The sequence below is a fragment of the Saccostrea echinata genome, unplaced genomic scaffold, assembly GCF_033153115.1.
Source record: "Saccostrea echinata isolate AGI-Se365-2 ecotype Australia unplaced genomic scaffold, CSIRO_AGI_Sech_v1 ptg000060l, whole genome shotgun sequence".
Lineage (NCBI taxonomy): Eukaryota > Metazoa > Mollusca > Bivalvia > Ostreida > Ostreidae > Saccostrea > Saccostrea echinata.
In genome coordinates, this window is record NW_026889809.1 from 4,274,329 (window position 1) to 4,298,261 (window position 23,933).

A 23,933-nucleotide genomic window follows, 5' to 3' on the forward strand; every position below is an offset into this window, starting at 1 on the left:
GTCGAACCGATTGATTGGGATCAAGAGGTTTGTAATGATTCTACAGACATTTGGGCAGGGTCAAGGTCACAGGGCTCAGAAGTTTAAATGTTTTCTGCAAAAAGAGCTTTTAGTACTCAGGATCAGATGTTACGAACCTTAACTAGTTTTATTTTGAACAAAAAAATGAAGGTTTTCACAAAAGCGAGGGGACATTAAAACATTCATCTGTTACAGGCCTCTACATGACTTCTAAAATTTAGGCGCCAACTGGCTTCTAATAAAAAAAATTTAGTTGCCAATGCATATTTTTAGTCGGCAGGTAAATTTTTTTAGGCACCAATTTTAAAACTGATATTAGTCAATATAAAGAGACATGGCCATTTCTAACTTTTAAACTTTTTTTCTGCTCTTTATAAAGAAAATATTGAAAATGTTTATAGTTCAGTAATTTGACGAACGCCAAGTAAATTTAAAATGATCGCCAATTTGGCGACTTATAGAAAAATTTAGGCGCCATGGCGACTAAATTAGTCACCAGTTAGAGCCCCGTGTTAGTCTGTCACAAAAACTTTAATCTTAGTCATAACATTGAATGAGAAGAGGTAGGGCTTTTATATTTCAGATGTCAATTACCTCTGACAAGACGTTTCCGAATATACTATGACTTTTGACCCCGTGACCTTAACCTTGAAGTTTGACCTACTTTTCAAAAATTTTAACATTACATTTACCTTGATCATAACTTTTGAATGAGAAAGGTAGGGCCTTCGTATTTCACATGTACATTACCCTTGACAAGACCTTTTCAAATATTCTATGATTTTTGACCCCTTGACATTGACCTTGAGGTTTGACCTACTTTTCAAAAAAAAAAAAATAATATTGGATATAATTTCTGAATGAAAGAAAATATGGCATTTATATTTGACATGCACAGACAAGACAGGACACACAAACAATGAAGACAGTTACAACATGCATTAATTATTGAATCCCATCCACTAAAACACCAAAAGCTGGGGACCATAATTCTTTGAATTTGCTTGTCAGCATATTTTTTTGGTAACTTGATGAAGTCATGGCAATTGAAATGATAGCATTTAATAATATACATTGATTGGTCCATGTATTTATACTCCTAGCAAGAGAGAGTGTTTTGTTAATGTGCCCAATAAATGTTCATTACCTTTATCTTACAGAAAGGAAATTTTCCAGTTGAGAAATAATTTAGCTGAGAAAGAGTAAGTCAATTCTACAGTAATAATCTCAATAAAAGTAAGAAAGATTAGGTCAATTTACAGTAATAATGTCAATAACAGTGAGAAAGATTAGATCAATTTACAGTAATAATGTCAATAATAGTAAGAAAGATTAGGTCAATTTACAGTAATAATGTCAATAACAGTAAGAAAGATTAGATCAATTTACAGTAATAATGTCAATAACAGTAAGAAAGATTAGATCAATTTACAGTAATAATGTCAATAATAGTAAGAAAGATTAGGTCAATTTACAGTAATAATGTCAATAGCAGTAAGAAAGATTAGGTCAATTTACAGTAATAATGTTAATGTCAATAACAGTAAGAAAGATTAGGTCAATTTACAGTAATAATGTCAATAACAGTAAGAAAGATTAGATCAATTTACAGTAATAATGTCAATAACAGTGAGAGAGATTAGGTCAATTTACAGTAATAATGTCAATAACAGTAAGAAAGATTAGATCAATTTACAGTATTAATGTCAATACACATGTAACAGTAAGAAAGATCGGGTCAAGTTACAGTAATAATGTCAATAACAGTAAGAAAGATCAGGTCAATTTACAGTAATAATGTCAATAACAGCAAGAAAGGTTAGGTCAATTTACAGTAATAATCTCAATAACAGTAAGAAAGATTAGGTCATTTACAGTAAAAATGTCAGTAAAAGTAAGAAATTGTGCATTCCTTTAGAGAAATGTTTATTTCTTTAGAGAAACCTACTTGTAATTATTTTTTACTTTTAGAAATGACTTCACCCAGACCAAAAACAAAGTATCTGAACTTGAGTGAGTATAATGTACCTTCAGTCATTGTTTAGTCATTGTCAATGTAATGCACTGCTGCTATCAAAAGGTGAAAACACATGTATCTTTAAGGAAATTTTCAGTAATATCTCAACTTTACCCAAACATTATAGTAAAACACACTCATAGCCAAGTAACAGGTATGAACAATCCTAATCCATTATAAATATAATTTGTCTCATCGGATAAGTTCATAATCCATTTTAAAAAAAACTGCAAAGAATGAAAAATCACATCATGTAAGTATGAATTCATCATAAGCTCTATAATGATATTTTTAAGAAATGAATTTAATTTTTGAAGATTCATGAGGACATGAACTACGAAGCTTCACGCCGGCATATTTCATGAAGCGCGTTAGCATTATATTTACATTATTTTTCTGATGAGTTTCCACCAGTTACGCCATTCAACTCTCATTTTTGAAGCAAAACAGTTTGCACTATAGTTTTGACGTCAAGTACGATATTATGTCGTCACAATGGAGATATTCTTGCTCATCTCATGGTAGTTCATGAGAAAATGAACAATCATCTAATTTTCAAAGAATCTTAAGGAAAAATACTTGGAAATGTAAATATTACTGTATAAATCATTTTTACCAATTTTAAGTTTGCAGAAAGGCGTTTTCCTACTCTCACCTGTTGAAACTTGCCGAATTAAAAAATTTTTGTGTTTGCCTGTTGGTGATGATGAAAAGGGAAAAACAGGCAGAATTTTTCTTCTAAGCAGTACACAAGCATTTGTATTTTGTTAAAGGAATATTTATAAGTGTACAAAATAAAGAGATGCAGATAGATTTATTTACAAAATAATCATACATTAAAAATATATATTAATGCATATATATGAATGTTTATGATATATGATAAGAAATGCATTTTATCAGTCACTAGTTATAACTTTATGTTTTGTGTGCAGTTCTATTTTCCTTATTTTAATGGATGCTAGACTGAATTCAGCATGGGAAAAAATTAACTGTCACTGAATAGTTAAATTGATTAATGGTTTGTTATAATGTTTTACATCCCTTGCGAGAATTTTTCTCTCATATGAGGCATTACCAAATACTGGTGAAGGTCATCAAATTTAGATATATACTCAACAGTCAGGGCCATTGAGCAGAGAGTGTTCTTTATCATGCCAATGCGTACTGTAACATGGGACCTATATATTTATAGATATATCACAAAGACCTGAACGTTCACTTTTAATGTTGGGCTTTTGGAGAAGGAACAGACACTGGCTATGTTAGCGTCTTAGGTTTGACGCGGTGCTTGAAACAAGAATTGAACCCGAACTTCTGATCATAAAGCAAATCCCCTACTACTAGGCTAATGTGACCGCTCACTATTTGAAAATCGAAAAGTCAAAATTGGTGCTTATACAAAAATGTGAGAATTTCCTTGAGTGAAATGAAAGCTGCATACAGTATACATAATTTTGTCTTTCTCTCCTCCTGTTGTGTAGAGCTGAGATTCAAGGTTTCAAGGCACAAATTGATGAGAAGGTCAAGGATGTAGAGGAAAAAGCTAAGACCATTAACCAGGTGAAATAAGAATTCTTACTCTGACTACAGAAACACTGACATCTGTACAATGTAGATGCAATTTCTTGTCTCTTTTGTTCATTAGAGCAGTATTTTCTTAGCCAGCATACTGCTTATGCTGTCAAGTTTGAAATAAAATTTGCTTTTACAGTAGATAAAATAAAGACAACAATATTTGTACATGTAGTTGTTAAATATACATGTAATATTAAAGCATACACATGCAAGTTTGTTCTTTTTTTTAGCTCAGAAAAATTGGGCGAAAATACAAAGAGCAGGCAGAGTCACTAAACAAAGAGATAGAAGAACTTAAAACTAAGTCTACAACGGAACAGGCCAGCCAACCAGCTGAGGAGGAAACCACCCCAAGTCAGGAAGAGGTGGATCAACAGGTGGTGGCCATCAGGGAACAGCTGACGCAAGCCGAACAGGAGAGGGATGATTTAAAACAGAAGCTAGAGGTTCAGAGTGGGGAGTATGGGGGAACAAAGATGCAGCTGGCTCAGGCACAACAGGTTTGTTGACAAGCATGTACAGCAGAGATGTTGACAGGTCAATAATTACAACAGAGATTTGACAGGTACACAAACACATACAACAGGTTTGTTGAAAGGTTAACAAACACATACAACACAAATGTTGACAGGTAAACAAGCACATATATGTACAACAGAGATGTTGACAGGTAGTCAAGCACATGTTATGAGGTACATACAGGTAAACTTCGTTATCTCGACATCGACGGGACCATCGGAAAATGTCGAGATATCCGAGGTGTCGAGATATCAGAGTTGAGAATTGACGTCCAAGATTTCACTGCATAGCAAAACAGTCAAGCTTTTTATTAGTTAGAATAATCTAACTGTGTCTCGGGACAAGCCCTCACCACGGTTAGAATACGTCCCATATACTTGCAATGTAGCAAATCGGAGTGGATCCACTCTGAAATGATTTTGAAGAATACAAAAGGAGTTGCAATGAAAATAACTACCAAATTAATCATAACAAACCTTTTTGAGATTGTATATGCCTTTTAGCCTAAAAATTAATCCATATATATACGAAAATTCAACTCATTTTCTCAACATTTTTCCTCGCTTCAAATTTAACGCCATGTTGACATTTGGAACTCTCTGGATTCTTCATACAAAATGCACAGAGTTTGAGTTATCGCCCGTGTTTATTTTGCTACATTGCGAATACACGGAACGAATTCTATCGTTAAACCGGGTCCGTAGGACAATATCATTTTAACAATAGAACGTTCTATCTAGCTTATTATATGTACATGATATCAATATAGACTGTAGCTCAACATATTTCAGAATTCCCTCTATTTTTATTTAAAATCTAAAAAGTTATTTTAAAAATCTTGTTTATAAAACGTGTTCTTTATTGAAATCTTTCTAAATTCACAAAGTTACAGCATTCGCGTACGTGTAACTTGCCTTTTTTTCAAAACAGGATAAGAAATGCGCTCTATAAACTTCGAACCGTATATAGTTGACATCCAATATACGGAAAAAAATTAAATGCGGATTATTTTTTTCTTATTTCATTCAGGAAGAATGTACATTAAAATTAATTTTCTTTAAAGAGATTTGTGTATCTAAACTAACGTAGTGTTGTTACAGATGCATGAGTAATGGCTGATTCGGTCAATCGTGTCGTTAATTTGATTGTTTCCTGTTGAATACATTTTAACTACAAAATATCCTTAAAACATCTTTTAATTCCTTAGTTTGAATTATTCAGTGTGTTTGCTATTCATTGTAATTTAGCTACCTTTTTCAAATTTCAAAGTTATGTTAGGTTTCGATATAAATAACCGTCTGTACATTTACGAAGAATCGTATAAATTTAGCAATGATATTACCCAAGCTGAACATTAAGCAATTAACTTCTCAAACACGCCAAGGGGGCTTTGGATTCACCTACAAACACAGTCTATAGAATTAATTAAGCAGCCTGCAGTCAAAACTTAGGTGTGAAAGGTGTGAAATTTTGACGACTTCGAGATACCCGGAGTCGTCCATGCGTGACGAGCGACCCTGACAAACAATTAGGTTCAGTAGAGCAGAAAATTGCCAATGTTGACATATACCAGGTAAATTTTGCTCTTGGGACTGTGAATATACGTCGAGATAACCCGGGTTATCGACACTACCGAGGTCGACATATCAGAGTTTTTGCAAATCATTTATATAGCAAATACTGCCGGGACCGCGGAAGGACGTCGACATATCCCAGATTGTCGACATATGCGATGTCGAGATACCGAAGTTTACCTGTATGTGCATATGTACATATACTAAGGTAATGAGTATTGATAAGTGTTGGTCTTTCTTCTTTGTATTGATAATTAATTGTATGTGTATAGTATACAGCTCTCAAATGAAATTTTGAAACATTTTTAGGAGATTTCCCAATCAAAGGCAGAGATTGACCAATTAAAGAAGAAGAATGAAGAATATGAACAGAAACAAAACCAGTCCAAAAATGTTCTTCAAGCCGTAAAGAAGAAACTAAGTTCTCAGAACGAGGAGATCGGGAAACTCACGGCAGAGAATACCGAACTTAAACAGAAGGTCTCCGCAGAACCACCTAGTGGTGGTAAGGCAAAGATAGACACTGAAAATAATGTGGTTTTGCCACTTAAACATGTTTCTAATTTATGCATACTTTTTCAAAAATATTGGATATCATCTATAAATTTTCCTGAAGAACAAATACAAATTAAATGCATTTTTAATGGCTCTAGATACAGACCTGCCTACCCTTCCGCTTTTGGCGTAATTCTTCCGCTTTTTACCACAAAATTACGCCGTTACGCCATGAAATTTAATTTTACGCTTTTAAAAAAATGTCCCAGAAAACTTATTTATAAAAGGCTTTCTTTGGAGTTAAAGTAAAAAGCGTTCCTAAATGAAACAAGAAGATAATTAATACTAATTAATAGAGGGTTTCGATTCTTCACGTTATGATTATTTATGATACAATCAACATACGTACATGTGTAATATACCTTGTAGTTATAATACGCCTTTTAAACAGGTGGCATGCCAAAGATTATAAAACTATTGAATAATACGTGCAATAAGTAAAGTCAGTTCAATTTTCAATTCAGTATATTCTTACATTGCTTAGAACAACATATAAGTTTGATATGACCGTATTTAGGATACCAGTTTTACAACATTTGGATGTTTAGTCAATAAACGATTTGAAAAAGAAATATTCATGCTTGCTTTACTTCAGTGATGTACAATTACAGGTTATTGTCCTGCTCCATAATTTGTATTGCTAAATGGGCTTTTGAGCTTGAATACTGTTCTTTATCACCATATGTTCCATTAGACAATATAGTATTGCAAAACATCAAACTATGGAAACATAAAGGATTACACCTTTACCTCTGAAATTCCACAAAAATGAGTATTGAAATTACACCCTCGCAATAAAAAGGGTAGGCAGGTCTATAGATATGGTGTAGATTCAAGCTTGTTCAACTAATGACCATCAGTTAAAGTTAGGGGTTCAAATATTTTTTTTTGGAATGTAAATGTAACAAGAGGCCCATGGGCCACATCGCTCACCTGAGTAGCTTTGGCCATGCTGTTCTTTACCAGATTTCCCCCTTTTAATATACCTATTGTGGCCCTACCCCCGGGGGTCATGATTTGAACAATTTAGAATCTACACTACCTCAGGATGCTTCCAAATAAGTTTCAGCTTTATTGGTCCAGTGGTTCTTGAAAAGAAGATTTTTAAAGATTTTTCTTATGTATTTCAATGTAAAACTTAGATTCCCTATTGTGGCCCCGCCCTACCCCCGGGGGTCATGATTTTAACAATTTAGAATCTACACTATCCCAGGATGCTTCCACATAAGTTTTAGCTTTTCTGGCCCAGTGGTTCTTGAGAAGAAGATTTTTTAATGACCCCACCCTATTTTTGTCTTTTCTTGATTATCTCCCCTTGTAAGGGGACTTGGCCCTTTATTTTAATAATTTACACTCCCCTTCACCCAAGGATACTTTGTATCAAGTTTGGTTAAAATTGGCCTAGTGGTTCTTGAGAAGATGTTGAAAATGTGAAAAGTTTACAGACGGACGGACAGACGGACGGACGACGGACAACGGGTGATCAGAAAAGCTCACTTGAGCTTTCAGCTCAGGTGAGCTAAAAACTTTAGAGATTTTCTTCATATGAATAGCAAAATAATGAGTCAAATAGATATATAAGCATCTTCAAGAAATATAGATATAAGATTATTCAACCCAATGCCCCGAGTGGGACACAATTATGGGAGGGGGCCAAAGTTTTACATGGAAATCTTCTGGGAAAATCTTTTATTTTAAATTCAGAACAAGGCCACATTTACTTAAATTAATTATCAAACATCTTTGTCTAAGTAAAGGCCCCACAGACATGGATAGGTCAACAATTTTGCATAGGATGTTGTGTGGGAACATTACAAGTTCTCTTCTTAAAATTAGCAGGTCTAGAGTGAGTGAAATAGATGTGTAAGCTTTGCCATGTTGTGAAGAAATAATGACCTTGCTTGATTGGGAGTAGAGAAGGGGGTCAAAGTTATGCCTTGAATTTTTTAAAAAAAAACCCTTTTAAGGAACAACATAATAATGTACAATCTTCCTTAGGAATAAGAAGACCTTAATTTCTAAACTTGAATTATCAGTTATCAACATCCTGTAGCTTAAGATGATGGAAGCTTTGAAATTTAAGTTATGGTCACTCTAAAGATAAAAGGTTTCACTGAGCAACATATTTCTTTCTCGGTAAATAATTCTTTTGTGAACATTTCATTCCATGAGCCCTTTGTCATGTTTTACAGCTACAGAGGAGGCAGAGTCCAGAATGGCTGCCATGAAATCGACATACGAAAACAGAATCAGCACCTTAACAAAGGAAGTCACTGACAACGCCCAGCAGGTCAGGACATCAGTAGCCGAGATAGCGGACAAAAACAAACAGCTGGAACAGTTAATGACCGAGAAGGCCGAGCTCCAAGATAAGGTAGTGGGCCATAGTTTTTATAGGGAAGCCCCTCTGGATGATTGAGCAAAGAAAATTAGTAGGATTGAATGCTCTTTTACTTGGTTGTATATATTATGTACAGGATATAAGAAAAAATGGCAAGGAGACAAGCCATAAACCATCATTAATCATAGAATATTAAAGCTATTTGTACACTGTATTATATGTATTACAGATTGCAGCCATGCAGAAACAGATTGATGCCCAACCAAAGCCAGTGGCCCCACAACCCCAGGCAGCTCGTCCGGCAGCCACGGTCACAGTGGAGAGGGCAAGGCCTGTAGATAGGTCAAGGTAAAAATCATCAATATTGTTGATACACAGTTGTGTTAAAATTTAATTTTTTTCGAAGCAAGAATAAAGGAACTTGTCTTTTCTTTCAGTGTATCAGTGGCAGAGTCACCTAAAACAGCCAACATCAAACCCATGTCTACATCTCCAGCTGCAGTACGGCCTCAAGTCCCTACCTCCCAATCACAGACGGCAGGGTCAAGGGTGATCGCTAACATTCGTCCAATGGCTATTGCTCCCACCAGTATATCACCTTTAGCAGTCAGTGTGCCTACACCCACAGCCACAGTAATGCCTACAACAGTGTCTCAACATGATGTCACCGATAGTAGTAAGCCGTCCACTCTCTTGTTTAAAAAAAAAAAAAAAGAAATATTAAAAAAAAATAAGAAGACTTCATTGATGAAAAAACTTTCTTACTAACAATAGATGAGGTGACTCAGGCCCAGTTGTCTCCGGTGATGACATCTCGCCCGACCCAGCAGGTCCAGAGAGTCACACCTCAAGTGGAGGCCTCCGCAGGTCAGTGAATGTCCAGAACAAATTTCTATACAAAATATTAAAATCAATTCAATCATTAACTCTTGACATTATTTGGTTTTAGATTCTTCCACATCCTCTAGTGGACAAATCATTCAAGAAGTTCCAAGCATTCAAGGTAATTAGGTCCAAATGAGATTGTTCTCAGAAAAAAAGAAAATGGCTTGATGATCACTGACATCTTTATTGCCATTATGATATTCTATAAGTACATGTACATGTGTATGTTAACTTTCCAGAACAAACAGTGACACAGTCTGAGGTAGAAGTTTCCTCGGCAGCATCCTCAGCTACAAGTGATAATAGTGAGAGTCAATCAACATCAACTGCAAGGGAAATAACGCCATCTACTTCCTCCTCCGCTGTGACAAGGGAGGTCACTCCTACAACATCAGTGGCACCAGGAGCAAGGGATACCACCAGTGTTTCTTCTGTCAGCAGGGAGGGTCAATCTCTGGGGAAGAGATCAAGAGAAGAGACTGAAGGGTATAAACCTTAACAGTTTGAGAGTTATTTTATCCTCTATAAGTTTAAGACTATTTAATATCAAAAATTGGAGATACACGTATATATTTAAATTATATATTACATGTGCATGTACATGAATTTTTTCCCCTTTTAGCAGCCAAGGAGAAGAAACAGAACCAAAGAGAACTAAGGTGTCAACAGCTCAGGTCAGTTAAAGAATGTAATAAACATGGTACTCAGATAGTATTATATGATATTTTGTTTTATTGAATTATTGTAATGACATGCATTGTAATGCTGTTTAGGGCTCACCGATTCCAGCCATAACAGTTACAGATGAACATGCTAATACACTGACAGTAACAGAGGAAGAACCAGTTCAGGAACCAGGACAGGAAGTCACTGAGGTTCAAACTCCACAACTGTCAACCCAGGAGTCAGAGGTAAGTAACGATGGAATACTCAGCTTAAAAGGAAGGAGGGAGGTGTCTCCACTACTCAGAGGTAAGTACTAAAAAAACAGTCAGTTTGGGAGGCAGAAAAGAAACATTAAGGACCCCCCCCCCCCCCCCCCCCAACCAAACATACAAATCAGGTTTTAGTGGGAGAGAAAATATCACTCCATGAGGCAGATTGAGGCATCACTTAAGTCCCATCACTAAGACTAAGCTTTCTTGAGATGTTGGTTTAATATTTCAGATATCCCTGGGACCAGCAGAGTCTACAGATGACTTGGTGGAGGATTTGTCCTCAGAACCTGCAGCACTCTCAGACTCGCAAGGACAACAGGTGAGTTAAATCATTATACTGAATATTTTTCAATGCTTTACCCATGAAATGGTGTCTCAAATCAATTCAAGAGTGTTCTCTGCTTTGGAGAAGCATAGCAATTACATGTTTGTATTACATGTGTGATAAGTTACAAAATGTAATGTTGAAGGTAATGTTATGTATAGAGATTTTATGACTATATTTAGAATGTTGAGGAAATTCAGGAAGAAGAAGCACCAGAGGAAGAAGAAGATGGAGATGATGCTATCATTATTTTGGAGAGTGATGATGAGGTAAGTGAAGTCTTCCTCAAATGTACTGCTACAATGTGTATTTATAAAACAAGAATTTATGTCCCAATATCATGAATCAGTAAGTTCACAGTGTCTCCCATATTCTGGTAGGAAGATGAAAATGAGGGCATTGAAGAAGAGGAGGAAGATGAAGATATAGAAGAGGAAGAAGAAGAGGAAGATATTGAAGAGGTTGAGGAAGATTATGTGAGTAATGCAGGGGCTTCTTGACTAAGTTGTATCAGTGCTATTTAATTATACTCTACAAATTAAGTTTACTAAGATATCAATATGACAGTGTCAATTGATTTTGGCAATTTGTTTGCAAGCATTTTGGAACATCCAAATTTTGCAAACTGAAGAAAAAATGTTGTTCTACTTGGTCAGTAATTTCTGTAAATGTAATTTGATACATGTATACATGGTATGTTGTAGAATGAAGATGATGAGATGGAGGGGGAATACACAGCCTCTCAGCTGGAGGAAATCCAGGAACAGACTCAGACAGAGGGGGAGGAGGAGGATGTCATCCAACTGGATGGTGAGCTCTTCAGCTGAATCCAATATGTGGATATTTCTTCTCCGTAAAACAAAAAAAAAAATCAGTCCTCTGTTTATAAAAATGGAACGATGCCAAACTTCATGTACAATTGGAAATATTTCCTGCTTTTTATTTTTACTGATACATTTATATAGTGTCATTGGACATTTTTACATACAGAAGCCTTTTTGGGAGTTGAACTATGTTCAATCTCCCTTGGTCATCACGGGCTTTCTAAGCGTAGTAATTTGTATTGATTATATAGTGGACGTCCGTGGGGCTTCTGTGTTGACCAATTTACTCCTGTGATATTCAATGTAAACTTGCATAAACGTCCGCCATAAAATAGTCCATTTCAATTTTCTGAATTTATCAAATTTTGATAAATGATATGAAACTAAATGCAATTGAATTTCATTTAACTTAATTTGAATACTATATTTTGATTAAATTAAAATTGATTAATACAGAACTAAAAAAAATATTGAAAATTGTCGTCACGAACCTCCTTTGCAGCACATACAGCGGCATCTATAAACAATGAGAGGGAAATTAACGACAACTCTGCACATGTGACTAACCTCTTTGCATTGACTGACGCGTGGTAAAATTATTTTACAATCAATGTTATACCTTTTTTTAGCCATAAATATTCGAAGTTTTCAACAATATTTATTTGGTAATACAATAAACATCAAATTAAAGAATAAACAAATTACATTGATTTGGATATAAATGAAAAATTGTTCGTTTAATTTTGAATCCTAATACGTTTAACATCGAAGAGGAAGAAAATCGAAGAGAAGGTGATTAACGTACGCAGAAAGGCGAAACTTTAAGATAAATTACTAGATTAAGCTTTTTGAGTTTTCAAGTTGTTTTCATGTGGCATAAAATTTATAAGCATTTCACATATGAAATTCTTGATAAAATAAGTCGGAACAGCCAGGTCTGACATTCGAACTACATGTACGTATGTAAATTTTAAGTGGGAAAAACAACAAATTATAACCGTTTACGTTAGATCATATAACAAGCTGAAACTTTTTTTTATTGTTATTTTTCAAACTTCCAAACAATTAATAGTCATGTGATGAAGGAAATAAACCATGGCAAAATCTTGCAAATATTTCACCTATGCTTCTAAGTATATTAGGACAGATACAAATGTAAAGTCTATACAACTGTAAATGAATTTACTGTGCAGTGATTTTCGGAGCAGAGTTGTCAAAATTTTTGATTCACTGTCAGACATTTGGTCTGACAAAGTCAAATGATCTGTTAGACTGGACAAAGTTTTGTCAGACCAGATACATGCATCTTATTTTGTACGCTGAATCCGCTGATAAAGGGAAAAAATAATAGCACAAAAATAAGATGCCTTTTAAGTTTTATGATATTAGATCTCACAAAAAATCCTATCTTATGATACAGAGTCTCTAATCAGAGACATGCTTTAACAATTTTGATCGACAATCGTCACCATACGGATGATTTCAGTGTTTTGTGGTCCTTACCTAGGCACAGCGTTTTAGAAATTTGCATTACGTTCAATGTTTTAAACGGTCGTTTGGACCACTGTTTTCTTGTATGTTATCGATCCAGAAAATTCCTTACCCACCTTGCCGACAAGACTGGGTGTTTTTGATAACTCTGCAGATAAAAATTACTTATAAAGAAAGAACTAAATGTGTGACAATTTCAGATGACATTAATTTTTAATCCTTAATTTCATGAATTTATCAGCATTTAATGGGTCACGTGTACAACACTAGTACTGAACTTGAAAAATGTGTGTTACATTAATTAATGCATTTCAACATGTCTGCATATAAAAGTGTATTGCAGTAGTACGTTATCATAAAAAAATGTTTCATTTGATTTTATTAATAAAAACAATTAAAATGAATGAATGCATGCATGTGCGGACACAATGGCTTATTAAGACCAGTGATCGATATGTGAGAAAGATCGATCCTCATAATTACAACAGTTTTATTTCTTGCAGTAGCTCGTTAAACTACATCTGATTTTTAAAAAAAATCAAAACAGATTCAAGTCGATCGTTTTAATTCATTGAAAGTTTGAAAAACTTGTCAAGCTCAGCTACATGTATATAGTTTACCTGAAATTCAATTACACTGAAATTTGTATCAAATTAAAATCATAAATAGTAAATGTCACTCGCGTCGCACAGTTGTTCAAAATCGTTTGCTCTAGAGATTCAAAGTAAGGTGTTAATCATTACGTCGTGGGTTCGAATCCCACTGCGGTATGCATTTAGAAACGGACCCTTCGGATGAGACCGTATAAACCGAGATCCCATTTTGCAGTAGGTGCTGGCACCTCCAAAAAAAATCCCTCACTGCTCAATGGTTCTGAGTGTCCTGTATAGGTAAAAAATTGCAGCCCTAGCCTCCATTGGCAAATGGTAGTGTCTCTTTATGAGTAAAGTTCTCGAAGAGATGTAAAACAAACAAACAAAAGGCAAAGTATTCAGAGATACTTACTTCTATATAGAAATTTCTTGACATGAAATTAAAAATTATGGGATTTAAAAAAAATACATAATGATTGAGTTATAAAGATGAAAAAATTTTGATAGAAAATTTAAATACAGAAATTCTATAAAAATTAATTATTGTGTCCGAAAAGAACCAGTTATACCCAAAAGATAATATCAACTGCTTGTTCCAATCGGAGGAAGAAAAAAATGACAATTTAGTATCTGGTGATGGTAACATTGAAAATAAAAAGTGCCAGTTGGTTGTTGGCACCAAGGATCTTGTACATATTCAGAAGAGAGTAGGGAGGGCGTTGTGCTTCAAATGCTTTCATAGGTATTTTAAATAAATTATCAATGTTCGAAAAATTAAAGAAAGGAGCCCAGAAGATAAAGATTTTATTTTCAGAAATTGGGATGAGCTGTATCAGCATGTCCATTAATATTTTACTGATTCATATATTACATCCAAATGACTTAAAAAGTTACGTTTGTTTTGAGAAAACTTTGCTGCAATAGAACCATTAGAATGCAAACCATTCAAAGTTGTGTTGATTCAGTTTGCTTAACAAATTAAGACCGCGGAACATTAACTGGCCAAATTGGAAATATGCAACTTACGTCATCTCCATCTGTTACCGTCAAAATGTTAAACGATAAACAATGAAATGGGTGGGTACAATTTGACACGGACGTCCGAGAAAACATTGGATTGAAATTCATTTTCAATCCACCTTAGCTACGCAAGAATGTACGGTGTTACTGATTGACCAAGAAGACAAATAATTTCAATTTTGGAATAGTTTGAAATTTATATAAATCAGAATTTTCTGTCCAGTGTATTTAAAGAAATATAAAGGGACAATTATTTGATTTCTGTTTGGTATGTGAATGTGTGTGCTGGGAGGGAGGGGGCTGAACGATCTTGGAATAAATATGAAAATTTTCTTTTAAATTGACAACCCCTCCCCGCTTTTGTTTGTCAAACAGTTTTCAGTGAAGAAAAACTAAAAAAAAAAAAGCTTTTGTCATCCTAGAAATAAATACATTCTATCATGTGGAGGCATGATCTGACTCGACAATTTTTGACCCCCTCCCCTTTTAGAATCAAATGGCCGTCCCGTGAAAAAGTAATCTCTGTCTTCTTTTACTTTTACGTATCCTTAAAATTATATGCTAAGTACTCATATAAATATGAATGTCAAACAACATGTATTTGGGAATTGAAATTATTTGTCTTTTGGATCATACATTCACACTTTAGGTTTGAAAACAGCTCAGGTGGATTGAAAATGAATTTCAATCCAATGTTTTCTCGGACGTCCGTGTTGAATTGTACCCGCCCATTTCATTGTCTCTCATTAAACATTCTGATTGTAACAGATGGATAAATGACGTAAGCTGCATATTTCTAATTTCGCCAGTTAATGTTCTGCACTCTTATATTATATGGATCCTATGTGAGAATTGGCTAAAAATTAATTTGGGATATTTAATGAATTAAATAAATTGGGGTTTAAGATGAATGTATGTGTACAGGAAAAAAATCTTCATAATTGCAAGACATTGTTATTAATATTGTGTAGATTTAGAGACCCCTCAGAGTTTGATATCGCCATATTAATTTATGCTGACATTTTTTTTCATGACAGGCACGTAGCATAGGGGAGGGGGAGGGGTCTGCCCCCTTTTTTTTCCAAACATGAAATTTATAAAAATTTAATATTGTGAATGTTCACTGAAAGTCCGTCCCCCTACTATTTGTTGCAGAATATTCAAATAGGGGTGATGTAGTAGTGTATGAGTAAAATTTGATACTGAAAGAAGTTTGAAACCTATCCCCACACCCAAAAAATAGAATTTTTTCGAGGTCCCCTCTTTCAAAAACGATGCTACGTCCCTGCATGGGAATATTAAGTGGTAAAAGTTTTTGAAAATCTGAATAAGAACAACACGGTTAAAGTCATTAAAGTTACTCAGGTGAGTATTGTGCCCCATGATCTTCGTTATTCAAATGTTTTTGAAATTATTTCTTATGTTTGATGTTGTATCTCTATCAAATCTGCAATAGTTGACATGTATCTAAAGCATGAAAAAATGTTTCGACATTATAGCTCCTTTACTTCCTGTTAAATCTTTCACATTACAATGTTCAACTCCCATGAGTACTTTCAGTACTTTGATTCTTTTAAGATGATTCCAACGATAGAGCAATGGAAGCACAGGAAGAGGAAGTCCCCCAGACTACCCAGTCTGCCTCCATCTCCACCCCCACTGTTCTGTTTGGACAGAGAGGGCCCTTTACCATGGAGAGACAAACATCCATGAACAGACAACTGGCACCTTTTATTCTGGGTGTAGGTTTACTTCTCATTTTTATTTTTTTAAAACAAATATTGTTTTTAGATTATTGATAAAAAAAAACCCAGATTTTTTTACAATGAGATTTTGTAATTTTTTCATACACTCTATGTAGTTTCTGTCAAAACTTTGGTAAATTTTGTTGATCTGGTGCAGGGGCAAACTGGCACATTTGAGGAAGGGGAAGATGGAATTGTCCCCAGTACCCCTACACTGTTTGTCCCAAACAGAGGAGATGGCTATGCAGAAGTTGTCAGGTATAGTTTGTTATCCTGTGTGACTGTATAGTATAAGTCCTACAGCCTTTAAAAAAAAAATAAAGAAAATAATGAAATCTCTTTATTAGATCACATGGCAGGAAATACATGTAAATGACAGGTACAAGTATGTTTTTGAAGCCTTTCTTTTACAAAAAGATGACGTTTTAGATGTATTTCACTTCCTCACTTTCCACCTTCTGTATGTAATTGTATATAATAATGTATTTCTTCAGTTGTATGTGTGCACAGTGTATGTACATGTCTATATATGTAATGTTTCAGCTCCCCCAGAATTTCTAATCAGAGGTTTACATTTGGAGCACTCAGTGAGTCTACTTTAGCTCAGCCAGAGCTGGGAGAACTGGCTTCTCAAGGAGGTAGGGCTTTTTCAAATTTTAATGATTTTTGTCATGAACCATAAAGATTGTTTATACCTATACTTAATACATGTATTTATATCTGCATGCAATTGTGTGTAACTGATAACGTGTGTGTATAGCTCTTGGAGGTATGGAGAGTACCAGCATGGACCTGTCTGAGTTAGATGAGGGGACAGGACGCAGTGTCCCCAGCACCCCCCTGAGGACAACAGCACCAGTCCCAGTCATCAGTGAAGCAGCCATAGCATCAGCCCTCAACCCCCAGGCTACAGCCACAAGCTCAGCAGGGGAGACAACAACAGCTCAACCTGACATGGAAGAAACTCAGGAGGAAGTCAGTGTGGAGGAAGGGTATGTCTGATGAGTTTCTGTTGGGATGGGATGGGGAAGTGTGGAGTAGGGGTACATCTTAATGTCTGTTGGAGGGGATTTGGTGGGATGGGAAAGTGTGGAGTAGGGGGTACATCTTAATGAATATCTGTTGGGATGGGATTTGATGGGATGGGGAAGTGTGGAGTAGGGGTACATCTTAATGAGTATCTGTTGGGATGGGATTTGGTGGGATGGGGAAGTGTGGAGTAGGGGTACATCTTAATGAGTATCTGTTGGGATGGGATTTGGTGGGATGGGAAAGTGTGGAGTAGGGGTACATCTTAATGAGTATCTGTTGGGATGGGATTTAATGGGATGGGGAAGTGTGGAGTAGGGGTACATCTTAATGAGTATCTGTTGGGATGGGATTTGGTGGGATGGGGAAGTGTGGAGTAGGGGTACATCTTAATGAGTATCTGTTGGGATGGGATTTGGTGGGATCGGGAAGTGTGGATAGGGGTACATCTTAATGAGTATCTGTTGGGATGGGGAAGTGTGGAGTAGGGGTACATTTTAATGAGTATCTGTTGGGATGGGATTTGGTGGGATGGGGAAGTGTGGAGTAGGGGTACATCTTAATGAGTATCTGTTTGGATGGGATTTGGTGGAATGGGGAAGTGTGGATAGGGGTACATCTAGGGTTGGATACCGTGGGATGGGGAAGTGTGGAGTAGGGGTACATCTTAATGAGTATCTGTTGGGATGGGATTTGGTGGGATCGGGAAGTGTGGATAGGGGTACATCTTAATGAGTATCTGTTGGGATGGGGAAGTGTGGAGTAGGGGTACATTTTAATGAGTATCTGTTGGGATGGGATTTGGTGGGATGGGGAAGTGTGGAGTAGGGGTACATCTTAATGAGTATCTGTTTGGATGGGATTTGGTGGAATGGGGAAGTGTGGATAGGGGTACATCTAGGGTTGGATACCGTTAAGGATGAAACGGTACGATACCAAACCGGTATTTTTGAAATGATACGGTATTTTTAACGATACGGTACTATGCATTGATGAATGAGAATGAGGGTTCATTTTATAACAAATGTGCTTTCACCATTCACTAACCTTTCAATGATATAATCTAAAATGAGCTTATAAACTGTGTTCCATGCTTTTAGGAGATAACAAAAGATATTCCTAATATTCAAATTACAAACATTTCAGTCGCCCGCGTGGCGCAGTGGTTGGAGCGTCTGCTCTAGAGTCGCGAAGTAAGGAGTTGATCCTTACTTCGCGGGTTCGAATCCCACTATGGGACGTGGAGACCGGTCCTTCGGACGAGACCGTACAAACCGAGGTCCCGTGTCGCAGTAGGTGTTGGCACGAAAAAGATCCCTCACTGCTCAGTGGCCGTAAGTGCCGAGCATAGGACAAAATTTGCAGCTCTCCACCGGCAAGTGGTGGCGTCTCCATATGAGTGAAAAATTCTCGAGAGGGACGTTAAACAACATACAAACAAACAAACATTTCATTTCAACCTTTTAATAATGATCAACAAAACAAATCAATTGAATCACAAACAAATTAATTTGCACAAATCGGCTGACTGCTTCACACGGTTGTCAGGACCCCTTTCGTTTGGTCTCACTAAATGATGAAACATTAGATAATGGATAGATCACATTTTTTGCGACATTTTGCCTTTTTAATTTACATTTATTATCAGTTTTTATTTGTAAAATTAAAATAAGATTCATGTGAATGTATTTTGATTTAAAAAAAAAAATTGATTGATTTACCTCGAATATCGGCAGTCAAAAGTAGGTATCGTTCTAAGAATCCATTTCGTTACATGTAATTAGCCTACCCTTTCAATGAGTGGAGAATTCGATTTTTGCAAGTTTGGAATCGTTTTTTTTAAAATCAAATTGAATGTATTAAAATGTTTTAAGATTAGGAAGTACCGTTATTAGTACTGGTATTAAATGAAACGGTATTTTACCAGTATTTTTGAAGTAACTATTCGGTACGATATTGGTACTGAGTACCGGTATCCAACCCTATGTACATCTTAATGAGTATCTGTTGGGATAGGATTTGGTGGGATGGGGAAGTGTGGAGTAGGGGTACATTTTATGAGTATGAGTATCTGTTGGGATGGGATTTGATGGGATGGGGATGTGTGAATTACGGGTACATCTTAATGAGTATCTGTTGGGATGGGATTTGGTGGGATGGGGAAGTGTGAAGTAGGGGTACATCTTAATGAGTATCTGTTGGGATCAGATTTGATGGGATGGGGAAGTGTGGAGTAGGGGTACATTTTAATGAATATCTGTTGGGATGGGATTTGATGGGATGGGGAAGTGTGGAGGAGGGGTACATCTTAATGAGTATCTGTTGGGATGGGATTTGATGGGATGGGAAAGTGTGAAGTAGGGGTACATCTTAATGAGTATCAGTTGGGATCGGATTTGATGGGGTGGGGAAGTGTGGAATAGGGGTACATCTTAATGAGTATCAGTTGGGATCGGATTTGATGGGATAGGGAAGTAAAAGTCATATAGAAAGGAATTAGGTTTGATTTATCAGATCTCAGGATGGTTATGGATGTAATAGTCCTGTATTCCCAGAATTTTGTTACCTACAAAAAAAGACAGAAAATCAACAAGTTCCTATAATCTAATTTAAAAAATAAATAAAATAAAGATTATACTTCATAAAGGTTGATTATTGCGTGGTATTTTTTATGTTTAGGTCAGGAGAGCAAGCAGAACCTGAATTATCAACAGAAGTAACTGAGACAACAGAAGGAGAAGTCACAACCTCCGCTGGTGAGTTGTCCAAATCCCAACAAAAAGTCACAACCTCCGCTGGTGATTTGTCCAAATCCTAACAAAAAGTCACAACCTCCGCTGGTGAGTTGTCTAAATCCTAACATATAGTCACAACCTCCGCTGGTGAGTTGTCCAAATCCTAACATATAGTCACAACCTCTGCTGGTGAGTTGTCCAAATCCTAACAAAAAGTCACAACCTCCGCTGGTGAGTTGTCCAAATCCTAATAGTCACAACCTCCCCTGGTGAGTTGTCCAAATCCTAACAAAAAATCACAACGTCCGCTGGTGAGTTGTCTAAATCCTAACATATAGTCACAACCTCCGCTGGTGAGTTGTCTAAATCCTAACATATAGTCACAACCTCCGCTGGTGAGTTGTCCAAATCCTAACAAATAGTCAGAACCTCTGCTGGTGAGTTGTCCAAATCCTAACAAAAAATCACAACCTCCGCTGGTGAGTTGTCCAAATCCTAATAGTCACAACCTCTGCTGGTGAGTTGTCCAAATCCTAACAAAAAGTCACAACCTCCGCTGGTGAGTTGTCCAAATCCTAACAAAAAGTCACAACCTCCGCTGGTGAGTTGTCTAAATCCTAACATATAGTCACAACCTCCGCTGGTGAGTTGTCCAAATCCTAACAAAAAGTCACAACCTCCCCTGGTGAGTTGTCCAAATCCTAATAGTAACAACCTCCCCTGGTGAGTTGTCCAAATCCTAATAGTCACAACCTCTGCTGGTGAGTTGTCCAAATCCTAACAAATAGCCACAACCTCCGCTGGTGAGTTGTCCAGATCCTAACAAAAAGTTTCATAGGTCAGTGAATGTTCTAGTGAATATATGAAGAAGTCATATATTCTAAATCTGCTGAATGAAATTTATCTAGGTAACAGTTTAGTAGTCAAAGTTAGCATCAGACATATAAATACAAGGTAAGGCAGAATCATTGACAGTGGTTATTGATACATATAAGTATGTACCTGACCAGAATTAGTTAAAAAGAATACGATTCAACAAGATTACATAAGATATACATGTAGTAGGGTGATTTATTTACAGTTGGTACAGTTAAGTGTCTGACTGAATTTTAGGTGAAACAGCTGGGGACACAACAGAACAAGAAAAAGAAGGTGCAGGTGCACTAAGAGAAGAGGAACCGAGCACTTCACAAGAAAAGACAGAAGTTATAGGTAGGTATTCCATTCCAACACTACAGTAATAGGTAAGTATTACATTCTAACACTTCACAAGAAGATAGAAGTTATAGGTAAGTATTACATTCCAACACTTCACAAGAAGATAGAAGTTATAGGTAGGTATAACAGTCTAACACTTCACAAGAAGATAGAAGTTATAGGTAGGTATTACATTCTAACACTTTACAAGAAGATAGAAGTTATAGGTAGGTATAACATTCCAACACTTCACAAGAAGATAGAAGTTATAGGTAGGTATTACATTCTAACACTTCACAAGAAGATAGAAGTAATAGGTAGGTATAACAGTCTAACACTACACAAGAAGATAGAAGTTATAGGTAGGTATAACAGTCTAACACTTCACAAGAAGATAGAAGTTATAGGTAGGTATAACATTCTAACACTTCACAAGAAGATAGAAGTTATAGGTAGGTATTACATTCTAACACTTTACAAGAAGATAGAAGTAATAGGTAGGTATTACATTCTAACACTTCACAAGAAGATAGAAGTTATAGGTAGGTATTACATTCTAACACTTCACAAGAAGATAGAAGTAATAGGTAGGTATTACATTCTAACACTACACAAGAAGATAGAAGTAATAGGTAAGTATTACATTCTAACACTACACAAGAAGATAGAAGTAATAGGTAGGTATTACATTCTAACACTTCACAAGAAGATAGAAGTAATAGGTAAGTATTACATTCCAACACTTCACAAGAAGATAGAAGTAATAGGTAGGTATAACATTCCAACACTTCACAAGAAGATAGAAGTTACAGGTAGGTATAACATTCTAACACTTCACAAGAAGATAGAAGTTATAGGTAGGTATAACATTCTAACACTTTACAAGAAGATAGAAGTTATAGGTAGGTATTACATTCTAACACTTCACAAGAAGATAGAAGTTATAGGTAGGTATTACATTCTAACACTACACAAGAAGATAGAAGTAATAGGTAAGTATTACATTCTAACACTACACAAGAAGATAGAAGTAATAGGTAGGTATTACATTCTAACACTTCACAAGAAGATAGAAGTAATAGGTAAGTATTACATTCCAACACTTCACAAGAAGATAGAAGTAATAGGTAGGTATAACATTCCAACACTTCACAAGAAGATAGAAGTTACAGGTAGGTATAACATTCTAACACTTCACAAGAAGATAGAAGTTATAGGTAGGTATAACATTCTAACACTTTACAAGAAGATAGAAGTTATAGGTAGGTATTACATTCTAACACTTCACAAGAAGATAGAAGTTATAGGTAGGTATTACATTCTAACACTACACAAGAAGATAGAAGTTATAGGTAAGTATTACATTCTAACACTACACAAGAAGATAGAAGTTATAGGTAGGTATAACAGTCTAACACTTCACAAGAAGATAGAAGTTATAGGTAAGTATTACATTCTAACACTATACAAGAAGATAGAAGTAATAGGTAGGTATTACATTCCAACACTTCACAAGAAGATAGAAGTAATAGGTAGGTATTACATTCTAACACTACACAAGGAGATAGAAGTAATAGGTAGGTATTACATTCTAACACTTCACAAGAAGATAGAAGTGATAGGTAGGTATTACATTCTAACACTACACAAGAAGATAGAAGTAATAGGTAGGTATTACATTCTAACACTACACAAGAAGATAGAAGTAATAGGTAGGTATTACATTCTAACACTACACAAGAAGATAGAAGTTATAGGTAGGTATAACATTCTAACACTTCACAAGAAGATAGAAGTTATAGGTAGGTATTACATTCCAACACTACACAAGAAGATAGAAGTAATAGGTAGGTATTACATTCCAACACTACACAAGAAGATAGAAGTAATAGGTAGGTATAACAGTCTAACACTACACAAGAAGATAGAAGTAATAGGTAGGTATTACATTCTAACACTTCACAAGAAGATAGAAGTAATAGGTAAGTATTACATTCCAACACTTCACAAGAAGATAGAAGTAATAGGTAGGTATAACATTCCAACACTTCACAAGAAGATAGAAGTTACAGGTAGGTATAACATTCTAACACTTCACAAGAAGATAGAAGTTATAGGTAGGTATAACATTCTAACACTTTACAAGAAGATAGAAGTTATAGGTAGGTATTACATTCTAACACTTCACAAGAAGATAGAAGTTATAGGTAGGTATTACATTCTAACACTACACAAGAAGATAGAAGTTATAGGTAGGTATTACATTCTAACACTACACAAGAAGATAGAAGTTATAGGTAGGTATAACAGTCTAACACTTCACAAGAAGATAGAAGTTATAGGTAAGTATTACATTCTAACACTATACAAGAAGATAGAAGTAATAGGTAGGTATTACATTCCAACACTTCACAAGAAGATAGAAGTAATAGGTAGGTATTACATTCTAACACTACACAAGAAGATAGAAGTAATAGGTAGGTATTACATTCTAACACTTCACAAGAAGATAGAAGTGATAGGTAGGTATTATATTCTAACACTAC

General features: G+C 35.6%; 1 protein-coding gene across 1 annotated transcript in view; it reads left to right on the forward strand.

Moving 5' to 3' along the window:
- LOC133175015 (nucleoprotein TPR-like) overlaps positions 1-23,933 on the forward strand; it is a 62,298-nt gene that overhangs the window by 30,967 nt on the left and 7,398 nt on the right. Inside the window, exons 39-61 of the mRNA XM_061310110.1 lie at positions 1,182-1,223; positions 1,993-2,034; positions 3,523-3,601; positions 3,847-4,116; positions 6,019-6,214; positions 8,457-8,638; positions 8,835-8,953; positions 9,043-9,281; positions 9,380-9,472; positions 9,555-9,608; positions 9,730-9,976; positions 10,116-10,164; positions 10,264-10,401; positions 10,658-10,747; positions 10,936-11,022; positions 11,134-11,229; positions 11,458-11,563; positions 16,260-16,423; positions 16,584-16,684; positions 16,970-17,064; positions 17,187-17,418; positions 20,135-20,211; positions 21,304-21,402. Coding sequence (XP_061166094.1) covers positions 1,182-1,223; positions 1,993-2,034; positions 3,523-3,601; positions 3,847-4,116; positions 6,019-6,214; positions 8,457-8,638; positions 8,835-8,953; positions 9,043-9,281; positions 9,380-9,472; positions 9,555-9,608; positions 9,730-9,976; positions 10,116-10,164; positions 10,264-10,401; positions 10,658-10,747; positions 10,936-11,022; positions 11,134-11,229; positions 11,458-11,563; positions 16,260-16,423; positions 16,584-16,684; positions 16,970-17,064; positions 17,187-17,418; positions 20,135-20,211; positions 21,304-21,402 — 2,897 coding nt within the window. The remainder of the gene's footprint in view (positions 1-1,181; positions 1,224-1,992; positions 2,035-3,522; positions 3,602-3,846; positions 4,117-6,018; positions 6,215-8,456; positions 8,639-8,834; positions 8,954-9,042; positions 9,282-9,379; positions 9,473-9,554; positions 9,609-9,729; positions 9,977-10,115; positions 10,165-10,263; positions 10,402-10,657; positions 10,748-10,935; positions 11,023-11,133; positions 11,230-11,457; positions 11,564-16,259; positions 16,424-16,583; positions 16,685-16,969; positions 17,065-17,186; positions 17,419-20,134; positions 20,212-21,303; positions 21,403-23,933) is intronic.